This window comes from Sardina pilchardus, chromosome 6, assembly GCF_963854185.1.
Source record: "Sardina pilchardus chromosome 6, fSarPil1.1, whole genome shotgun sequence".
Classification (NCBI taxonomy): domain Eukaryota; kingdom Metazoa; phylum Chordata; class Actinopteri; order Clupeiformes; family Clupeidae; genus Sardina; species Sardina pilchardus.
Window position 1 is genome coordinate 2,173,958 of NC_084999.1, and position 22,500 is coordinate 2,196,457.

A 22,500-nucleotide genomic window follows, 5' to 3' on the forward strand; every position below is an offset into this window, starting at 1 on the left:
TATGTCCTTAGTATCGCTGCCTCGGATTGTTGTTGTTTTTATTTATGTTTTTATTGTTGGACAAACAAACGAGGCGCCCACAGCGCCAGAGAGCGGAACTCAGAACCAGGAACCAGAACTTTCCAGAACTGACAGAATCCTGGATGGCAGGAGAGTTCTGCACTCAACAGCAGTGCCACAGCAGCTTAGAACTCTTAGAACTCTTAGAACGCTGGAAGGATGAGCTGTGGAGCGCAGAACAACGCACAGAACTCTGGAAGGAAGCATCTCACACGCCCCCCCCTGCTGCGCAGCGAGAAGCTTCTGGAAGGAAGCAGCGTCGTCACCGTGGTCACCGTGGTCACCGTGGTCACCGTGGTTACTGTCGTCACGTCGTCACGTCGTCGCTCAGCTCTGCAGGGGAACCCAAGCAGCACCACGCACAACGAAGCGCAGTTCCATTCAGGAAAAAAAACTATTTATTGTTATTATTATTATTATTATTATTAATAAGATATTAATGTAAGTTAAACGCATATGAATCCGTCATCACTTTATGCACTAACATCAACATTCTGCTTTCCTCGTGTGTGGCATGTGTGCACAGCATGTCAGGCCGGGAGAGAGAGATTGTGTTTTTAATCATAGTCTGATGGAACCCTTGACATCCGCAGGAGGAGAAATCACCCTCCAGCACGTGTGAACTGAGTGCATGCTGGGTCTCCAGCTGTAACCCATGTGCTACATCACTAAACTCTTGTTCTCCTCCACTCAACTTCAAAGCATTGTGGGAAATGTAGTGAATCCAAGTTTAAGAATGAAACCCATGTTCAGTTCTACACGTGTGTGTGTGTGTGTGTGTGTGTGTGTGTGTGTGTGTGTGTGTGTGTGTGTGTGTGTGTGTGTGTGTGTGTGTGTGTGTGTGTGTGTGTGTGTGTGTGTGTGTGTGTGTGTGTGTGTGTGTGTGTGTTGGAGGGACGCAGTGCAAACCCCATCTCCACCAGTATGATCAAGCCATGTGTAGTAGAAGTGCACACACACTCCCAACAATTCCCACACACACACTTAATAGTGCAGGCAGACTCCAACAACTCCCACACACACACACACACACACACACACACTCACACTCAATAGTGCACACAGACTCCAACAACTCCCTCACATACACACACACACACACACACACACACACACACACACACACGTGGACCGCATGAGTGCCCAGAGCTACTGGACGGGTCTCCTAGCGTCATAATTCCAGATGAAATGATAATTGTGCAATGTGAATCATTTTTTTATATGTAAAACTTAACACTGTACTTAACCTGTACTTTTCATAAAAATCTGCCTAACAACACCTGTATCTGTCATCTTTGAAGTGTGTGTGTGTGCGTGTGCGTGTGTGTGTGAGAGTGAGTGTGTGTGTGAGAGAGAGAGAATCAGGCCGGGGCAAGTGCTCTGTCGCTAGTTTGGAGTTTAACACGGTTTCAAACTCCCAACTCCAGTTTAAAACCTGTTTTTTTCAGCAGGGCTATATTATTCCAATTCAGACATGGCGGGGCAATTGCTCTGTTGCTAGTTTGGAGTTTAACATGGTTTTAAACTGGAGTTGGAGTGTATCCTGTGGCGTGTGCTGGTGCTAGTTGTGTGTGTGTGTGTGTGTGTGTCTTGTGGCGTGTGTTGGTGCTAGTTGTGTGTGTGTGTCCTGTGGCGTGTGCTGGTGCTAGTTGTGTGTGTGTGTGTCCTGTGGTGTGTGCTGGTGCTAGTTGTGTGTGTGTGTGTGTCCTGTGGCGTGTGCTGGTGCTAGTTGTGTGTGTGTCCTGTGGCGTGTGTTGGTGCTAGTTGTGTGTGTGTGTGTGTCCTGTGGTGTGTGCTGGTGCTAGTTGTGTGTGTGTGTGTGTGTCCTGTGGCGTGTGCTGGTGCTAGTTGTGTGTGTGTGTGTGTCCTGTGGCGTGTGCTGGTGCTAGTTGTGTGTGTGTGTGTGTGTCCTGTGGCGTGTGCTGGTGCTAGTTGTGTGTGTGTGTGTGTCCTGTGGCGTGTGCTGGTGCTAGTTGTGTGTGTGTGTGTGTGTCCTGTAGCGTGTGCTGGTGCTAGTTGTGTGTGTGTGTGTGTCCTGTGGTGTGTGCTGGTGCTAGTTGTGTGTGTGTGTGTGTGTCCTGTGGCGTGTGCTGGTGCTAGTTGTGTGTGTGTGTGTGTGTGTGTGTGTGTGTCCTGTGGTGTGTGCTGGTGCTAGTTGTGTGTGTGTGTGTGTGTCCTGTGGCGTGTGTTGGTGCTAGTTGTGTGTGTGTGTGTGTCCTGTGGCGTGTGCTGGTGCTAGTTGTGTGTGTGTGTGTGTGTGTGTGTCCTGTGGTGTGTGCTGGTGCTAGTTGTGTGTGTGTGTGTGTGTCCTGTGGCGTGTGTTGGTGCTAGTTGTGTGTGTGTGTGTGTCCTGTGGTGTGTGCTGGTGCTAGTTGTGTGTGTGTGTGTGTCCTGTGGTGTGTGCTGGTGCTAGTTGTGTGTGTGTGTGTCCTGTGGCGTGTGCTGGTGCTAGTTGTGTGTGTGTGTGTGTCCTGTGGTGTGTGCTGGTGCTAGTTGTGTGTGTGTGTGTGTGTCCTGTGGCGTGTGCTGGTGCTAGTTGTGTGTGTGTGTGTGTCCTGTGGTGTGTGCTGGTGCTAGTTGTGTGTGTGTGTGTGTGTCCTGTGGCGTGTGCTGGTGCTAGTTGTGTGTGTGTGTGTGTGTCCTGTGGCGTGTGTTGGTGCTAGTTGTGTGTGTGTGTGTCCTGTGGCGTGTGTTGGTGCTAGTTGTGTGTATGTGTGTGTGTGTGTGTCCTGTGGCGTGTGTTGGTGCTAGTTGTGTGTATGTGTGTGTGTGTGTGTGTGTGTCCTGTGGTGTGTGCTGGTGCTAGTTGTGTGTGTGTGTGTGTGTGTGTGTGTCCTGTGGCGTGTGCTGGTGCTAGTTGTGTGTGTGTCTTGTGGCGTGTGCTGGTGCTAGTTGTGTGTGTGTGTGTGTGTCCTGTGGCGTGTGCTGGTGCTAGTTGTGTGTGTGTGTGTGTCCTGTAGTGTGTGCTGGTGCTAGTTGTGTGTGTGTGTGTGTGTCCTGTGGCGTGTGCTGGTGCTAGTTGTGTGTGTGTGTGTGTGTCCTGTGGCGTGTGTTGGTGCTAGTTGTGTGTGTGTGTGTGTGTGTGTGTCCTGTGGTGTGTGCTGGTGCTAGTTGTGTGTGTGTGTGTGTCCTGTGGCGTGTGCTGGTGCTAGTTGTGTGTGTGTGTGTCCTGTGGTGTGTGCTGGTGCTAGTTGTGTGTGTGTGTGTGTGTCCTGTGGTGTGTGTTGGTGCTAGTTGTGTGTGTGTGTGTGTGTGTGTGTGTGTCCTGTGGTGTGTGCTGGTGCTAGTTGTGTGTGTGTGTGTGTCTTGTGGTGTGTGTTGGTGCTAGTTGTGTGTGTGTGTGTGTGTGTGTGTGTGTGTCCTGTGGTGTGTGCTGGTGCTAGTTGTGTGTGTGTGTGTGTGTGTCCTGTGGTGTGTGCCGGTGCTAGTTGTGTGTGTTTGTGTGTGTGTCCTGTGGTGTGTGTGTGTGTCCTGTGGTGTGTGCTGGTGCTAGTTGTGTGTGTGTGTGTGTGTGTGTGTGTGTGTGTCCTGTGGTGTGTGCTGGTGCTAGTTGTGTGTGTGTGTGTGTGTCCTGTGGTGTGTGCTGGTGCTAGTTGTGTGTGTGTGTGTGTGTGTGTGTCCTGTGGTGTGTGCTGGTGCTAGTTGTCTCCTCTCCTGGACTGGTGCTGCTGCTGTTCTCCATGACACACATATATAGCTCCACTCACACACACACACACACACACACACACACACACACACACACGCACAGCTCCCTCTGGGTCACAGGTTCCACTGGACACACACACACACACACACACACACATGCTTTCCTCTGGGTCACAGGATCGCTCAGGAACTCCACTCACACAAATGTATTTCTACACAAACAAACACACACACACACACACACACACACACACACACACTGGCATTACTGAGACTCTGTTGACAGCTGATCATTTGTTTATCACTGGAAAATAGACCAAGCACTCACTGAAACACACACTCGTGCACATACACATTTAGACACACACACACACACACACACACACACACACACACACATGCCTTCCTCTGGGTCAAAGATTTGCACTTGGACTCCACTGACAGCTGCTCATCTGTTTACCTCTGGACAGGAGAATGGACACACACACATACAGTAATACACATGATCACACACACACACACACACACACACACACACACATACAGTAATACACATGATCACACATACACACAGACAAACACACACATATACACATGAACACACTTACACACACACACACACACACACACACACACACACACATACTGTATACACATGCACACACACAAACGCACACACACACACAAACACATATACACACTCACTCACTTACCCATGAATACAGATATACTTACTTACACATGAACACACATACACTCACTCACTTATACATGAACACATATACACAGTCCCCTCTCTCCTTCACACACACACACACACACAGTCCCCTCTCTCAGTCTCTATCTCCTTACACACACACACACACAGCCAAGTCCTGTCTCACAATGCTGCTTCACACACTCACACACACACACACACACAGAGCAAGGCCGTGTCATACACACACACACACACACACAGAGTGAGGTTGTGTCATACACACACACACACACACAGCGAGGCCGTGTCATACACACACAGAGCGAGGCTGTGTCACACACACACATACACACACACACAGAGCGAGGCCGTGTCACACACTCACACTCACACACACACACACAGAGCAAGGCCGTGTCACACACACACACACACACACACAGAGCGAGGCCGTGTCACACACTCCTGTCTTAGCGTCAGCCAAACTGCTGATGAGGATCTTGGCCCACAAACTGTCTGTCCTGCATTCTCTCCATGTACCCACTAAATCAGATTGGTGTATCCTCTCCTGATGGTGTATTGGTGTGTGTGTGTGTGTGTGTGTGTGTGTGTGTGTGTGTGTGTGTGTGAGAGAGAGAGTTGCTGAGAGTGGTAAAGCGCTATATCCTCTCCTGATGGTGTATTGGTGTGTGTGTGAGAGAGAGAGTTGCTGAGAGTGGTAGAACACTACAATCCTCTCCTGATGGCAAATGAGTTTGATTATATTTTATAACAGCATGGGGTAATGTGCACACTAGGGATGGGTATTGATAAGTTTTTATCAATATCGATGGCATTATCGATTCTGCCTATCAATCCAATTCCTTATCAATTCTCTTATCGATTCCCCAAAACTTTAGGTGCACCCATTTTTCATTGCATCGCCTTTAACGCCAAAAGGTCACCTTTTATCGCTCTCCTTTCATATAATGTAAATGATTTTTTAACAACAAGGCGTAGAAAAAGCTTGTCTTTATTTAAAACACAATAAGGAATATACATATTCTTTATAAAGAATTATAAAGATGTATATATAGCCTATATATATATAATATAATATAATATAATTCTTTATATATTCTAATCTATACTACTGACATTTCTGATATTCATGACATTCATGACTATTCATATTACAACTCTGCCTCTTTAATTCAGCTGTCGGCTTGAAGCCTCAAATTGTAAACAAAGTAGCATAGTTGGCTAGCTTAGTCTACTGGTTGGACTGTTCAGTTTCCCCACATGTGTTTAAGTTGCAAGGTAGGCTAATACTTTTTCTCCTTGGGACAGGCCCTTTTGAGTCTTAGAGTTGGAAAACATTGAGATGATCAGTCAACTTGAATGCAAGAGTTTGAATCAAATTTGTGCAGTAGCCTCGCTATGATGCTAACCGAAATTAATTATAGGCTAATGTCGCTAGTTGTCTTCTATGCGTCATTGCTTTGACGATTGTGCATGTCAAGGGGCGTGTGTCCATTGAGCGCATGAGAGAGGGAGAGGGAGAGAGAGCAGGCCAAGGGGGTTACTTCTATACAGTTACAGTATACAGCAAAGTAACACAAAATTTCAGGAAAACCAGAAAAAGTCCGACGTCATGCAGGCTGAGGGAATCGTTAAGGGAATTGATAACAAAAAAGACGTACGATGTTGATGGAATTGATAAGTTAAACCCGGTTCCAAGACGGAACCGGTTATCGATGCCCAACCCTAGTGCACACACACACACACACACAAACTAACACACTCCATCTCTGTCACAGTGATAGCTCATCTCTTCATATTTCAGTGTTTTCCACCCTGCAGATGCTCTTACCATACGGAACTCATTGGTACATACTACCTACTGTGTGTGTGTGTGTGTGTGTGTGTGTGTGTGTGTGTGTGTGTGTGTGTGTGTCAGACCCGGCTGCAGAGAGCCGTGATAAAGGGGGCATTTGAGATTTTCAGGGGGGCACTCTCATTCGTAAAAGGCTACAGTTAGGATTAGGCCAAGTAAAACTGAGGGGGCACCTTTTTTGTTTGAGGGTGCACCGCCCCCTTTTGCCCCCCCCTGGAGCCGGGTCTGGTGTGTGTGTGTGTGAGTGTGTGTGTGTGCGTGTGTGTGTGTGTGAGTGTGTGTGTGTGTGTGTGTGTGTGTGTGCCCACCATGGGACACGACCACATGCCTTGGAAGTGATTAGCACCTTGCAGTACTTGTTGATCCTCAGATTTTTGCACAAGCACACACAGGTTAGGGTTACTTGAAAAAAAAAAAACATTGATTTAAGCTATTACAACTAAGTAGATCTGGAAAAACAAAGATTTTTTCATAGTTTTTTTCTGGCTGTGACCAACAAACACACTCGCACACCCATTGGACCACATACATGTGCATCATCTGCATGTATCAGCTTTTCAAACACAGTACACCAGACACTGGGTCATCATCACAAAGATTTCTCACTTTATTTGGACACAAGACCGTATGAAACATATTTCTTTTGTTTTGATAATATTATTTCAACATTCACATGACAACATGGTGACATTCAGTACCAAGCTCTGGCTAATGTTTAAACATGCAACTGCACCAGTATATGATATGCACTGTACCCTTTGATATTCATTATCAGCCAGTGCGTTCACATGCACACTAAGAAAACGAATACTGGCAATGATCGGGTCACTGGAATAAATCGTTTAAGGTGTACACTGTACATGTCTCGAAAAAATCAGAATATTGACAGAATAATCCGTTTAAGGTGTACACGTATCTCAAAGACATCAGAATATTGACAGAAACCTAGGTATGTTCAGCAGATGTGTCATAAACCAATAATGGTGGTAAACCGATAACGAATATCGGTTTATTCCGTTTACTTGCGCACTTCAATTACCAGATAACTACAAAAACCCGATAATAATCTGTTTGTTAGTGTGCATGTAAACACACTCATTGTCATCTTTATCATTCATGTAATACACTTTAAACCCCCTCAGCGTTAGCGCCGCAGGGTCAACACGCAGGTCACAGACTGGAGATCAAGTCAGCATATTCTGGGTAGGTCAAAGGTCAAAGGTCAAAGCAAACACGTACACGTAGCTTATAATACCTGGAGTAGAAGTAAGATGAGGAACAGTCAAATGCAAGTCAGACTTGGCATCTCGGAGAACAGTCAGTTAACAGTGTTGTCACAGCAAAGAGACCCCTATGGTGTGTGTGAGTGTGTGTGTGTGGACAGTGTTGCCATAGCAAAGAGACCCCTATGGTGTGTGTGAGTGTGTGTGTGGATGTCTTTGAGAACAGTCAGTTAACAGTTTCAGCAAACAGACCCTTCTGGTCAGCCTCCAGCACATGTAAAGGATGAAGATCACAACACCCACACGTATACACACACACACACACACACACACACACACGTATACACACACACACACACACACCCACACGTATACACACACACACACACACACACATGTGACACACACACACACACACACACACACTCACACTAATTAGATCTCACACACACACAAAAAGCCTGACATAAGCTCAGGGAAACAGAACAGCAACAGCTTTGGGATAAACACAGACTTGAACGCTGTGTGTGTGTGTGTCTGTGTGTGTGTGTGTGTGACTAGGACTACAGTGGATGTGTGTGTTTGTGTGTGTGACTAGGACTACATACAGTATATGGATGTGTGTGTGTGTGTGTGTGTGTGTGTGTGACTAGGACTACATACAGTGTATGGATGTGTGTGTGTATGTGTGTGCTCATATGCTTCGTGAGGATCTGGACTTTTTGTGTTTGTGTGTGTAATGAACAGACAGACAGCCAGTGTGTGTCCGTGTCTAAGACCAAAGCTAGCAGTAAGGTAGCCGGCGCATTGAGGTATGAATACACATGGACGTTTCTCTTGTTAAAATGTGTCTCTGTGTGAGTGTGTGTGTGTGTGTTGAGGTATGTTTGCAGTGTGCGTGAGTGTGTGTGTGTGTGTGTGTGTGTCTCTGTGTGAGTGTGTGTGTGTTGAGGTATGTTTGCAGTGTGTGTTGAGGTGTGTGAGTGTGTGTGTGTGTGTGTGTCTCTGTGTGTGTGTCTGTGTGAGTGTGTGTGTGTTGAGGTGTTTGTTGAGGTGTGTGAGTGTGTGTGTGTCTCTGTGTGAGTGTGTGTGTGTGTGTGTAGAGGTATGTTTGCTGTGTGTGTGTGTTGAGGTATGTTTGCAATGTGTGTTGAGGTGTGTGAGTGTGTGTGTGTGTGTGTGTGTGTGTGTGTGTTGAGGTATGTTTGCTGTGTGTTTGTGTTGAGGTATGTTTGCAGTGCGTGTTCCGGAGCTAAGTGGAGGCGTGGTCAGTCGGTCGGTCGTTGGAGGGGTCCTGACCCCACATGCCCTTCGGCTGAGCCCAAGCATGACCCCTGCGTGACCCCTGCCTCAGAGCCGACCCAATGGAACAGTACTGAGCCAAAACAGCAGCAAAAGCCCTCCTGGCAGCAGGCCAGCTCACGCCAGATCGACTCAGTTTGGACTCGGAACCGGGCCTAACTTGGGCCAGAACCGCTCGTGTGATTTCACCTATTTGGGCTTGAATCCCTTTAAATATACATGTATTACATACGATACTAAGCACGAGTATAAAACACCTCCAACAGTGTGACAGTCTTCACGTGGTGGTGACTCAGAGAGATGCAAATGTTTCCATCAGTTGCAAAAAACATGTTTTTAACGAGTCAGCAGCACTAACGAGTAACGAGTCAGCAGCACCAACGAATCAGCAGCACTAACGAGTCAGCAGCACTAAAGAGTCAGCAGCACTAACGAGTCAGCAGCACTAACGAGTCAGTCATGCTAACGAGTTAGCAGCACTAACGAGTCAGCAGCACTGACGAATCAGTCATGCTAACGAGTCAGCAGCACTAACAAGTCAGTCATGCTAACGAGTCAGCAGCACTATCGAGTCGTCATGCTAACGAGTCAGCAGCACTAACGAGTCAGTCATGCTAACGAGTCAGCAGCGCTAACGAATCAGTCATGCTAACAAGTCAGCAGCACTAACGAGTCAGCAGCACTAACGAGTCAGCAGCACTAACGAGACAGCAGCACTAATGAGTCAGTCATGGTAACGAATCAGCAGCACTAACGAGTCAGTCATGCTAACGAGTCAGCAGCACTAACGAGTCAGTCATGCTAACGAGTCAGCAGCACTAACGAGTCAGCAGCACTAACGAGTCAGTCATGCTAACGAGTCAGCAGCACTAACGAGTCAGTCATGCTAACGAGTCAGCAGCACTAACGAGTCAGCAGCACTAACGAGTCAGTCATGCTAATGACTCAGCAGCACTAACGAGTCAGTCATGCTAATGACTCAGTCCCAACAACTTAATTGCACCAACGAGTCAGTAGCACTAACCAGCTAATCATACAAATAAGTCCATTGCACTAAAGAGTTAACTGCACCACCAACTCAAACGCTAGTTAGTCAAACACACTAACACTGACGAGTCTGGTGCAATGACGAGTGGGTCAGCCATCTGTGCACGCTTGATGAAAGTGAAATCGGTTTTCCCATGAGCCACCACAGGAAGCATTTCCTTGTGACCTTTCACCCTTTGAAGGAGCACAGGTGGAGGTCTCGGTGCGTTGCAGACAGGTGGAGGCGCTTCCTGCTTCTTTCAACAGGCCCAAGACTTGATGTCTGTAGCTGGAGTATGTCCTCTAGATCAAACGTATGCACACACAGTTGTTTTGTTGAGCGGTAAGTGGTCTACGTATGCACACACAGTTGTTTTGTTGAGCGCTAAGTGGTCTACGTATGCACACACAGTTGTTTTGTTGAGCGCTAAGTGGTTCGGAGTGAAGAGAGCATGCCGAGAGGAAGGAACAGCACAGGAATGACTGTTGTTACTGTGGTTACAGTCGTCATGCAAAAGCCATAGTTACATATTCACATCACAGAGCAGCACCCTGGGGAGCAGGGAAGTCGGGGAAGGGCGGGGGTTGAGTAGTCAAGGTAACAGGATGTTGGCTCGACAACAGGCTTCTCAGGAGTTAAAGATCAGGAAGAGAGTTCCGGATACAGTCGCGTTCGTTTGGCCAATCCGGGCCGCGCTGGGCTGAAGCGGGCGGCCCGGGCGGTGAGTACAGGAGGTCCAGAGCGGAGTTAAGACTGAGAGCGAGCGTCCGGCGTTGTCCTGGTGACCGAGCGGAAGAGAGGTACCAACCCAGCGGGATCTGCTGCGTGTGGAGTCTGGGCTTCAGGGAGGAACAGCAAAGCTTCAGAGTCTGGGTTGGAGTCGGGGGGGGGGGGGGGGGGGGGTTATGCTTCTCCTCAGAGTCTGGGGTGGAGTCGGGGGGGGGGGGGGGTTATGCTTCTCCTCAGAGTCTGGGGTGGAGTCGGGGGGTTTTATGCTTCTCCTCAGAGTCTGTCGTTGGAGTCGGGGTTTATGCTTCTCCTCAGAGTCTGGGTTGGAGTCGGGGGTTTATGCTTCTCCTCAGAGTCTGTCGTTGTTGTGGTGTTCAGGTGTCGTCCCTCAGGTGTTCTGGTTCTGGTCAGCAGCGGCCCGCTGGCTCCGAGGCGGTCAGCAGCGGCGCTGGTCCAGTCCCCGGCTCAGGTGAAGTACTTGCAGTTTGTGGAGTCGATGAAGCACTGGGATGTGCATCTCAGGTGACCATACGACCTGCCCAACACACACAACACACAGCAGTGCTCAGTAACACACACACACACACACACACTAGAACACACACACACTAGAACACACACACACACTAGAGCTTCTTGAATCGGAGTCACATCTGCAGTAAATCACGTAAAACTACCTGCTCGTGATGACGTGCTACACTTGAATATTAATTCGCCAAACTCGTTGTGAAGTTTAAATGCACTGTGACGTTACATACAAGCTGTAAAATGCAGACGTTCAGATCATAGTAACATTTAGCATATGACGGAGGTGGCTTTTAGCTAGTTGGGTGGCAGTAGGCTAAGAAAAAATAACAATCTTTCAAAGTTAACGTTCATCAGAATCCTGGGATATCCCAGCTTGACAACGGGAGATTTGGTTTGAGGCTTGTGCTTACGACTGAATATATGACTTCGTTCAGGATACTGCAACACACATCAACATCAACGTTATCTGCGTTTCACTAAACTCGACAACTAGCTTGTTGCCACTGTAGCAGTGACGCTACTTACCCATGTTGGGAGAAAGGCTAGACGCTCTGGTGTGTTAGCAAATCAGGGTCAGTCTTATAATTTTGAAAGTAACATAATTTTTAACGTTAGTTTTCCCATTCGTCATTTTAAAATCGATTTATCAATTGATTCATAGTGCATTTAAACTGATCCAGGGGTTTGCCTTCCGATGCACCTGCATTGTTAACATTCAGAATGATTTCCGATACGTATCTGTTAATCTTTACACCCTTTAGTATTTATGTATGTATGCATTGTGTGGAACCACCGCGGTCCAGCCCTGCACACGCCCGGACTCGAACCCGCGAAACCGCAGCATCTCGAATCGGGAGTCGAGCGCGCTGACAATCCAGCTACAAGCCAAGGCTACTAGCTTTCATGCCAGCAGCACTCTTGAGGCATCGGGGAGTGAGGTTTACTAACTTTCGACAAGCACAGCTAACTAGCTGGCATCCGTTACATATGTAATATGTATTTTGTACACATGGCTATGGCTATCGGTGGTCTCATACCCACTTACCTAGATAAGAACTAACGACTGGCTTTTGGCCATAGCAACCATCCATTTAGAACTAGTAACCGCTGTTTGAGAAATTAGTTGAAATGTGTCTGGGAAAAGTTCTACAAACAATACAGTTCTAGCGATTAAAACATTTAAACTAGCACCGGAAACGAACACAAAGCAAGTGGCAACAGTGGAATAAGCGGGATAATGGACTTCACGCCGTGCGGTTATTCAAAGTTAATGCACTTTTCTAGACGGAACGTCCCTCCGCTTTGCGTTGGCCCGTATCACCGTCCAGAACGTGCATTAACTTTGAATAACCGCACTGCGTGTCGTCCATTATCCCTTACATAGCTGACGTAAACACAAAAAAATAGCCTATCAGCATATGTAATATGTATTTTGTACACATGGCTGTCGGTGGTCTCATACCCAGGTAAGTAGGACTTGCACGTCTGAAAGCCGAAGTCCTTGCCATCGCATTCCTCATGTCCGTCGTGGCGGTAGCCGTCTCCGCAGTGCGCACGTTTACATCCTGAAATAGAAACGAGAAACAAGGAGAGATAAGAGGCCTAACCCTTGCACACACCCCACAGCTACCAAGAGCTATGAGCCTGATCGTCATTTGTTCAGATACAATTCCTACTTTGCGCTTGACATCACAACTACTGGCTGGCTGGCTGGCAAGGACATCATTTTCCAGCAACGAAACCCAGTAAACTAATCAAGGATCTTGCCAGGACGTCGCACCAGTTTTACTTTACGAAAGGACAAAAGCTGGTGTTGTGAGGTGAAAACCACAGGGCAGATAGTTGCTGTGCGGGTGGACGCACTAACCGCCGAGGAGACAAGCTGTGGTTATGTTTTTTTTTTTTTTTTTTTTTTTTTTATCAATCATTCGCCGGCAGGCAGCGTGTACATTCAGATGAGGACTTCATCACATGATGGGACAGATGTCACTTGGTGCATAGCTACAAACATGCAAACGTTAGCCGTGTGTGTGTGTGTGTGTGTGTGTACGGAACAGATGTCATTTTGTGCATAGCTACAAACATGCAAACGTTAGCCGTGTGTGTGTGTGTACGGAACAGATGTCATTTTGTGCATAGCTACAAACATGCAAACGTTAGCCGTGTGTGTGTGTGTACGGAACAGATGTCATTTTGTGCATAGCTACAAACATGCAAACGTTAGCCGTGTGTGTGTGTGTGTACGGAACAGATGTCACTTTGTGCATAGCTACAAACGTTACGCAAACGTTAGACATTTTTATCAGCGTTACTTGCCCGCCAGTAGTCACGTGACTGCAAAGTATGAATAGGCTACAAGTTGATGCAACTGAATGTGTGTGTGTGTGTGTGTGTGTGCGGTCACTCACTGATGCAGCTGTCCGTCACCACCTTATTCCCATCATCACACTCCTCTCCACTCTGGTGCTGGACGATTCCGTCCCCACAGAACCCGTCCGGATCCGGAGCGTTCTCCATCGACTGGAACGGCGTCAGCTGCAACAAGAACACTTTTCCAGAGAACCAATACTACCGGTCTTTTCCAGAGCAGAAACGAGTAAGTATGGAATCTGGATAATTATTGAGATCTGGATAATTATAGAAAAACAAGAGGGCCTGGAAAATCTACTTATGTGTACAGGAACACTAGATAGACCTTCACCATCTCTCTCTCTCTCTCTCTCTCTCTCTCTCTCTCTCTCTCTCTCCCTCCCTCAAAGAGTGTGTGAGGTACCTGAATGGGCAGCTATGACATGTGTGAGGTAAGAGTGTGGGATTTGTGTGTGGGGCTTGTGTGTGAGGTAAGGGTGTGTGTGAGGTAGGTGTGTGTGAGGTAACTAAGTGTGTGTGTGAGGTAAGTGTGTGTGTGAGGTAGGTGTGTGTGAGGTAACTAAGTGTGTGTGTGAGGTAAGTGTGTGTGTGAGCTAAGTGTGTGTGTGAGGTAAGGGTGTGTGTGAGCTAAGTGTGTGAGGTAACTAAGTGTGTGTGTGAGCTAAGTGTGTGTGTGAGGGTGTGTGTGAGGTAACTAAGTGTGTGTGTGAGGTAAGTGTGTGTGTGAGGTAAGGGTGTGTGTGAGCTAAGTGTGTGTGTGAGGGTGTGTGTGAGGTAACTAAGTGTGTGTGTGAGCTAAGGGTGTGTGTGAGCTAAGTGTGTGTGTGAGCTAAGTGTGTGTGTGAGGTAAGGGTGTGTGTGAGCTAAGAGTGTGTGTGAGGTAAGTGTGTGTGTGAGGTAAGTGTGTGTGTGAGGGTGTGTGTGAGGTAACTAAGTGTGTGTGTGAGCTAAGAGTGTGTGTGAGCTAAGTGTGTGTGTGAGGGTGTGTGTGAGGTAACTAAGTGTGTGTGTGAGCTAAGTGTGTGTGTGAGGTAAGTGTGTGTGTGAGGGTGTGTGTGAGGTAACTAAGTGTGTGTGTGAGCTAAGAGTGTGTGTGAGCTAAGTGTGTGTGTGAGGGTGTGTGTGAGGTAACTAAGTGTGTGTGTGAGCTAAGAGTGTGTGTGAGGTAAGTGTGTGTGTGAGCTAAGTGTGTCTGTGAGGTACTGTAAGGGTGTGTGTGAGCTAAGTGTGTGTGTGAGGGTGTGTGTGAGGTAACTAAGTGTGTGTGTGAGCTAAGTGTGTGTGTGAGCTAAGTGTGTGTGTGTGAGGTAAGTGTGTGTGTGAGCTAAGTGTGTGTGTGAGGTAAGGGTGTGTGTGAGCTAAGTGTGTGTGTGAGGGTGTGTGTGAGGTAACTAAGTGTGTGTGTGAGCTAAGAGTGTGTGTGAGGTAAGTGTGTGTGTGAGGGTGTGTGTGAGGTAACTAAGTGTGTGTGTGAGGTAAGGGTGTGTGTGAGGTAAGTGTGTGTGTGTGAGGGTGTGTGTGAGGTAACTAAGTGTGTGTGTGAGCTAAGTGTGTGTGTGAGCTAAGTGTGTGTGTGTGAGGTAAGTGTGTGTGTGAGCTAAGTGTGTGTGTGAGCTAAGAGTGTGTGTGAGCTAAGTGTGTGTGTGAGGGTGTGTGTGAGGTAACTAAGTGTGTGTGTGAGCTAAGAGTGTGTGTGAGGTAAGTGTGTGTGTGAGGGTGTGTGTGAGGTAACTAAGTGTGTGTGTGAGGTAAGGGTGTGTGTGAGGTAAGTGTGTGTGTGTGAGGGTGTGTGTGAGGTAACTAAGTGTGTGTGTGAGCTAAGTGTGTGTGTGAGGTAAGGGTGTGTGTGAGGTAACTAAGAGTGTGTGTGAGGTAAGTGTGTGTGTGAGGTAAGTGTGTGAGGTACCTGAATGGGCAACCATCCATCGTTGTCCTTGAAGTAGAGTGAGCGCTGGTCCTTGCGGAAGGCCAGAGCGTTGTCATACTGAAGACGGTCCAACTCTTCACCATTGTCCACCACAAAGATCTGACCAGAGGCAAGACCCACAACACACCTGATCAGTATAGGGGCAAGAACCACACACACACACACACACACACACACACACACACACAGATCTGACCACAGGCAAGACCCACAACACAGCTGATCAGTATACGGGCATGAACTACACACACACACACACACACAAAGATCTGACCAGAGGCAAGACCCACAACACATAGGGGCAGGAACCACACACGCACACACACACACACACAGATCTGACCAGAGGCAAGACCCACAACACACCTGATCAGTATAGGGGCAGGAACCACACACACACGCACACACACACACACACACAGATCTGACCAGAGGCAACACCCACAACACACCTGATCAGTATAGGGGCAAGAACCACACACACACACACACACACACACACAGATCTGACCAGAGGCAAGACCCACAACACACCTGATCAGTATAGGGGCAAGAACCACACACACACACACACACACACACACACAAAGATCTGACCAGAGGCAAGACCCACAACACACCTGATCAGTATAGGGGCAGGAACCATACACACACACACACAAAGATCTGACCAGAGGCAAGACCCACAACACACCTGATCAGTATAGGGGCAGGAACCACACACACACGCACACACACACACACACACACACACACACACACACACACACACACACACACACACACACACACACACACAGATCTGACCAGAGGCAAGACCCACAACACACCTGATCAGTATACTTTGACTTGTGGGCACGGGCAGTATAAGTGAGTACAGCATGCTGTATTGTGTGTGTGCACCCCTATTTATGTGTTGGTGTACAGCATGGTGTATTGTGTGTGTGTGTGTGTGTGTGTGTGTGTGTGTGTGTGTGTGTGTGTGTGTGTGTGTGTGTGTGTGTGTGTGTGTGTGTGTGTGTGTGTGTGTGTGTGTGTGTGTGTGTGTGTGTGTGTGTGTGTGTGTTTGTGTGTGTGTGCACCTAATGTGTGGGTGTACAGCATGATGTATTGTGTGTGTGTGCATCCCTATTGATGTGTTGGTGTAGTTGTAGTGTATGTTGCACCTGTGTGTGTGTGTGTGTGTGTATGTGTGTGTGTGTGCCCTGTCTTAAGTGCCAACTGTCCCACTGAAACATGATGTTGTGTGTGGTTGCCAGGTAGTAAAAGAATCCCATGGGGATTAAAGATGTGAAACGGAATAAAATATGTTTTTTCTTTAGACTGTAACGATGACTATTGTTATACTAATGTATAGTATAGTATTAGACTGTAACGATGACTATTGGTATACTAATGTTCTTTTCATCTCGGCTCAGGCACAGTAGAGGATTGCTACGTATGTTACACAGCTCTTCACATATTTTCAATTGGCCATACACACACACACACACACACACACACACACACACACACACACACACATAGTAAGGGTATTTGTAGTTCCCTTTCTGTGTGTTCAGTCTGCCGGGACTAGGGACAGTTCTAACTCCTATGACTGCAGGTCCTATTTTAAGAACTAACTATTTCAGCTGCTGCTTCAGGGTTACCCCTCTGTGTGTGTGTGTGTGTGTGTGTGTGTGTGTGTGTGTGTGTGTTGGGGGGGGGGGGGGGGGGGGGGTGATGGTGGAGGGGTTTGTGTGTGGGGGGGTGATGGTGGAGGGGTTTGTGTGTGGGGGGGTGATGGTGTGTGTGTGTGCGTGGGAGGTGTGTCATACCGCGGGTACTTTGGGGTAGACGCCCCTGAAGGGCTGCTGGTCGTACGGGGAGCCGTGCAGGTTGAGGGGGGTGGGGCAGTTGCACTGCCCGGGGGTACCTGGCTGCCCCTTCTGCCCCTTGGGTCCAACCATATAGAGCCCTGGAGACAGACAAGCACACACACACACACACTCAGTACAGACTACACACACTCTCGCTCTCACATACACACACTCAGTACAGACTACACACACTCTCTCTCTCACATACACACACTCGTTACATATCATTTTCAACGCCAGCACAAACTCACCTGATACTTATTATTCCTGTTAAACATATTCAGCAGCTAGCACTGAGCGCTAATGGGTAATCTATTACATGTCATTTATAAATATAACTAGCTAGTTCCCCGCTAACGTGCTATGACTTGCCCAGTGGTTGTTTACTGAGTGTCCAGTGTGTGTGTGTGTGTGTGTGTGTGTGTGTATACTGAGTGTCCAGTGTGTGTGTGTTTTCTGTTGGCTATGCTGGGAAAGCGTTAGTGTTAGCTGCAGCCAAGAGAAACCTGAAGCCAGTGGCAGCTGCCATCTCACTTCCTCACGGACACCAGGATCCATGTGCATTAAGCTCTTATGTGTGTGTGTGTGTGTGTGTGTGTGTGTGTTACTTCCGTGCTGACTCCATGTTAGCTAAGCTGTGCCCGCCGTAGCTTCCAGTTTAGGGGCATGATGTCATGAGACGCGGGTTGTTCTGAGGTCACATAGCAACTGAGGGGTCACTTCCTGCTTCCTCTCAGGCTCAGGCCACTCCTTCATTGACTGAACAGCCAATTACAGCCACTCATAGCCATAGACAGTGAAAGCCATGGACAGAGCCTCTCTCTCTTCTCTCTCTCTCTCTCTGTGTGTGTGTGTGTGTGTGTGTGTGTGTGTGTGTGTGTGTGTGTGTGTGTGTGTGTGTGTGTGTGTGTGTGTGTGTGTGTGTGTGTGATGTGGTGTTTGTGAGAGGAAGCTGCGCTCCCCTGCCCGGTTGGCATGAGCACAGGTGGCGTACCTGAGGCAGGTAGGCCCGGGGGACCAGGTAGACCCGAAGGTCCCTGCGGCCCGCTGGGTCCAATTGGGCCGATATGCCCATAATCCCCTTTGGATCCCTGCAACAGAACCACCAGAACCATCAGAGGCCATATAAGTGCATATTAGTAGTTCCAAATCGCTGCCAGGTTCATTATTCATCAGCAGCAGCCTATATGATCTATACATCAGCAGCAGCAGCCTATATGATCTATACATCAGCAGCCTATATGATCTATACATCAGCAGCCTATATGATCTATACATCAGCAGCAGCAGCCTATATGATCTACACATCAGCAGCAGCAGCCTATATGATCTATACATCAGCAGCAGCAGCCTATATGATCTATACATCAGCATCAGCAGCCTATATGATCTATACAGCAGCAGCCTATATGATCTATACAGCAGCAGCCTATATGATCTATACATCAGCAGCCTATATGATCTATACATCAGCAGCCTATATGATCTATACATCAGCAGCCTATATGATCTATACAGCAGCAGCCTATATGATCTATACATCAGCAGCCTATATGATCTATACATCAGCAGCCTATATGATCTATACATCAGCAGCAGCAGCCTATATGATCTATGCATCAGCAGCAGCAGCAGCCTATATGATCTATACATCAGCAGCAGCAGCCTATATGATCTATACAGCAGCAGCCTATATGATCTATGCAGCAGCCTATATGATCTATACATCAGCAGCAGCCTATATGATCTATACATCAGCAGCCTATATGATCTATGCAGCAGCAGCCTATATGATCTATACAGCAGCAGCCTATATGATCTATACAGCAGCAGCCTATATGATCTATACATCAGCAGCAGCCTATATGATCTATACAGCAGCAGCCTATATGATCTATACATCAGCAGCAGCCTATATGATCTATACAGCAGCAGCCTATATGATCTATGCAGCAGCAGCCTATATGATCTATACAGCAGCAGCCTATATGATCTATGCAGCAGCCTATATGATCTATACATCAGCAGCAGCCTATATGATCTATACATCAGCAGCCTATATGATCTATGCAGCAGCAGCCTATATGATCTATACAGCAGCAGCCTATATGATCTATGCAGCAGCAGCCTATATGATCTATACATCAGCAGCAGCAGCCTATATGATCTATACAGCAGCAGCCTATATGATCTATACATCAGCAGCAGCCTGTATGATCTATACATCAGCAGCAGCCTGTATGATCTATACATCAGCTATGATAACACACTACCCGCTATGATAACACACTAATGGCTATAATAACACTAAAAGGCCAACACACTACCCGCTATACAGGCTAACACACTAACCGCTATACAGGCTAACACACTAACCGCTATACAGGCTAACACACTAACCGCTATACAGGCTAACACACTAACCGCTATACAGGCTAACACACTAACCGCTATACAGGCTAACACACTAACCGCTATACAGGCTAACACACTAACCGCTATACAGGCTAACACACTACCCGCTATGGTAACACACTACCCGCTATGGTAACACACTACCCGCTATGGTAACACACTACCCGCTATGGTAACACACTACCCGCTATGGTAACACACTACCCGCTATACAGGCTAACACACTACCCGCTATGGTAACACACTACCCGCTATGGTAACACACTACCCGCTATGGTAACACACTACCCGCTATGGTAACACACTACCCGCTATACAGGCTAACACACTACCCGCTATGGTAACACACTACCCGCTATGGTAACACACTACCCGCTATGGTAACACACTACCCGCTATGGTAACACACTACCCGCTATGGTAACACACTACCCGCTATACAGGCTAACACACTACCCGCTATGGTAACACACTACCCGCTATACAGGCTAACACACTAACCGCTATACAGGCTAACACACTACCCGCTATACAGGCTAACACACTAACCGCTATACAGGCTAACACACTAACCGCTATACAGGCTAACACACTAACCGCTATACAGGCTAACACACTAACCGCTATACAGGCTAACACACTAACCGCTATACAGGCTAACACACTAACCGCTATACAGGCTAACACACTAACCGCTATACAGGCTAACACACTAACCGCTATACAGGCTAACACACTAACCGCTATACAGGCTAACACACTACCCGCTATACAGGCTAACACACTAACCGCTATACAGGCTAACACACTAACCGCTATACAGGCTAACACACTACCCGCTATACAGGCTAACACACTAACCGCTATACAGGCTAACACACTACCCGCTATACAGGCTAACACACTAACCGCTATACAGGCTAACACACTACCCGCTATGGTAACACACTACCCGCTATGGTAACACACTACCCGCTATACAGGCTAACACACTACCCGCTATGGTAACACACTACCCGCTATGGTAACACACTACCCGCTATGGTAACACACTACCCGCTATGGTAACACACTACCCGCTATACAGGCTAACACACTACCCGCTATGGTAACACACTACCCGCTATGGTAACACACTACCCGCTATGGTAACACACTACCCGCTATGGTAACACACTACCCGCTATGGTAACACACTACCCGCTATACAGGCTAACACACTACCCGCTATGGTAACACACTACCCGCTATGGTAACACACTACCCGCTATGGTAACACACTACCCGCTATGGTAACACACTACCCGCTATGGTAACACACTACCCGCTATACAGGCTAACACACTACCCGCTATGGTAACACACTACCCGCTATGGTAACACACTAATCGCTATGGTAACACACTAATCGCTAGGCTAGTGGAGATGAGCACACACACCTGCTTGCCTCTCTTGCCGGGCCGGCCCGTGGGCCCTCTGTTCCCTGATAGGCCGGGCTCTCCTTTCGGACCCATCTCCCCCTGCAGCAGGAAACAGGAAGTGACGTCACAAAGGGTGCAGGCTCAGTGCTCTACTTCACATGAAAGCAGCAAGACCCGTCTGGTGCTGGGCTTTACTTAGTGTACGCTCTCACACACACACACACACACACACACACACACACACACACACACACCCACACCCACACTGGTTTGAGTCTGATCTGAACTGATCTCACCTTCTGCCCAAGCATCCCGGTGAGGCCCAGAGAACCCTGGAGGAGACAGAGACATGGGATTAGCACAGGCAGATGGGATTAGGACAGTAGGACACATGGGATTAGGACAGAGACATGGGATTAGGACAGTAGGACACATGGGATTAGGACAGGCACATGGGATTAGGACAGTAGGACACATGGGATTAGGACAGACACATGGGATTAGGACAGTAGGACACATGGGATTAGGACAGACACATGGGATTTGGACAGTAGGAAAAGAGACAGTGCCTTGATTGTAACCTATACTACTTTAATAGTTTTGAATTAAATTGTCAGCTTAATGAATTAACTGTAGAATGCTGACATGTATTGCCATTTGCTGGAGCGGTGTACAGGAGCCTTTAAAGGTTATAGGGTTATATATAATATATAGTTATATATACTATACTATAGCTATAGTCACACCTGTCACCAACACATGCATAAACACACACAAAATACACACACACCTCTATACACTCACACTTAAGCACACACAGACACACACACACACACAGACATGCGCACGTACACACACACACTCACACAATACATGCATACACATACACACACAGACACACGCACGTACACACTCACACAATACATGCATACACATACACACACAGACACGCACAGTTACACACACACTCACACAATACATGCATACACATACACACACACACACAGATGCACATACCTTTTCTCCTTTCAGGCCCATATCACCTTGTTCCCCTCGAGACCCCTGAGGAGAGATGACAGTGCAGAGATTACACACACACACACACACACATACTACACACAATACACACTCACAAACACACACACACACATACTACACACACTACACACACACACACACACACACACACACACACACACATACTACACACAAACTAAACACACACACACACACACACACACTACACACAAACATGCTACACATGCACACACTACACACATACACTACATACAATCACACAAGTACTCTACACACACCCACACACATACACTACAGTACATACAATCACACAAGTACTGTACACGCAACTGCACACACACACACACACACACACAGAGACATGGCCTCCATTGAGT

The 22,500-nt window shown here is 47.6% G+C and overlaps 1 protein-coding gene across 1 annotated transcript in view; it reads right to left on the minus strand.

Moving 5' to 3' along the window:
* Positions 1 to 10,892: 10,892 nt before the first annotated feature.
* The window catches only part of colq (collagen-like tail subunit (single strand of homotrimer) of asymmetric acetylcholinesterase), a gene marked incomplete at its 5' end in the record, with an annotated part of 13,335 nt that continues 1,727 nt past the window's right edge, over positions 10,893 to 22,500 (minus strand). Inside the window, 9 exon segments of the mRNA XM_062538066.1 lie at positions 10,893 to 11,100; positions 12,556 to 12,658; positions 13,502 to 13,628; positions 15,370 to 15,489; positions 17,208 to 17,347; positions 18,244 to 18,340; positions 21,104 to 21,184; positions 21,382 to 21,417; positions 22,103 to 22,147. Of these exon segments, the coding sequence (XP_062394050.1) occupies positions 11,031 to 11,100; positions 12,556 to 12,658; positions 13,502 to 13,628; positions 15,370 to 15,489; positions 17,208 to 17,347; positions 18,244 to 18,340; positions 21,104 to 21,184; positions 21,382 to 21,417; positions 22,103 to 22,147 (819 nt within the window). The 3' untranslated portion in view covers positions 10,893 to 11,030.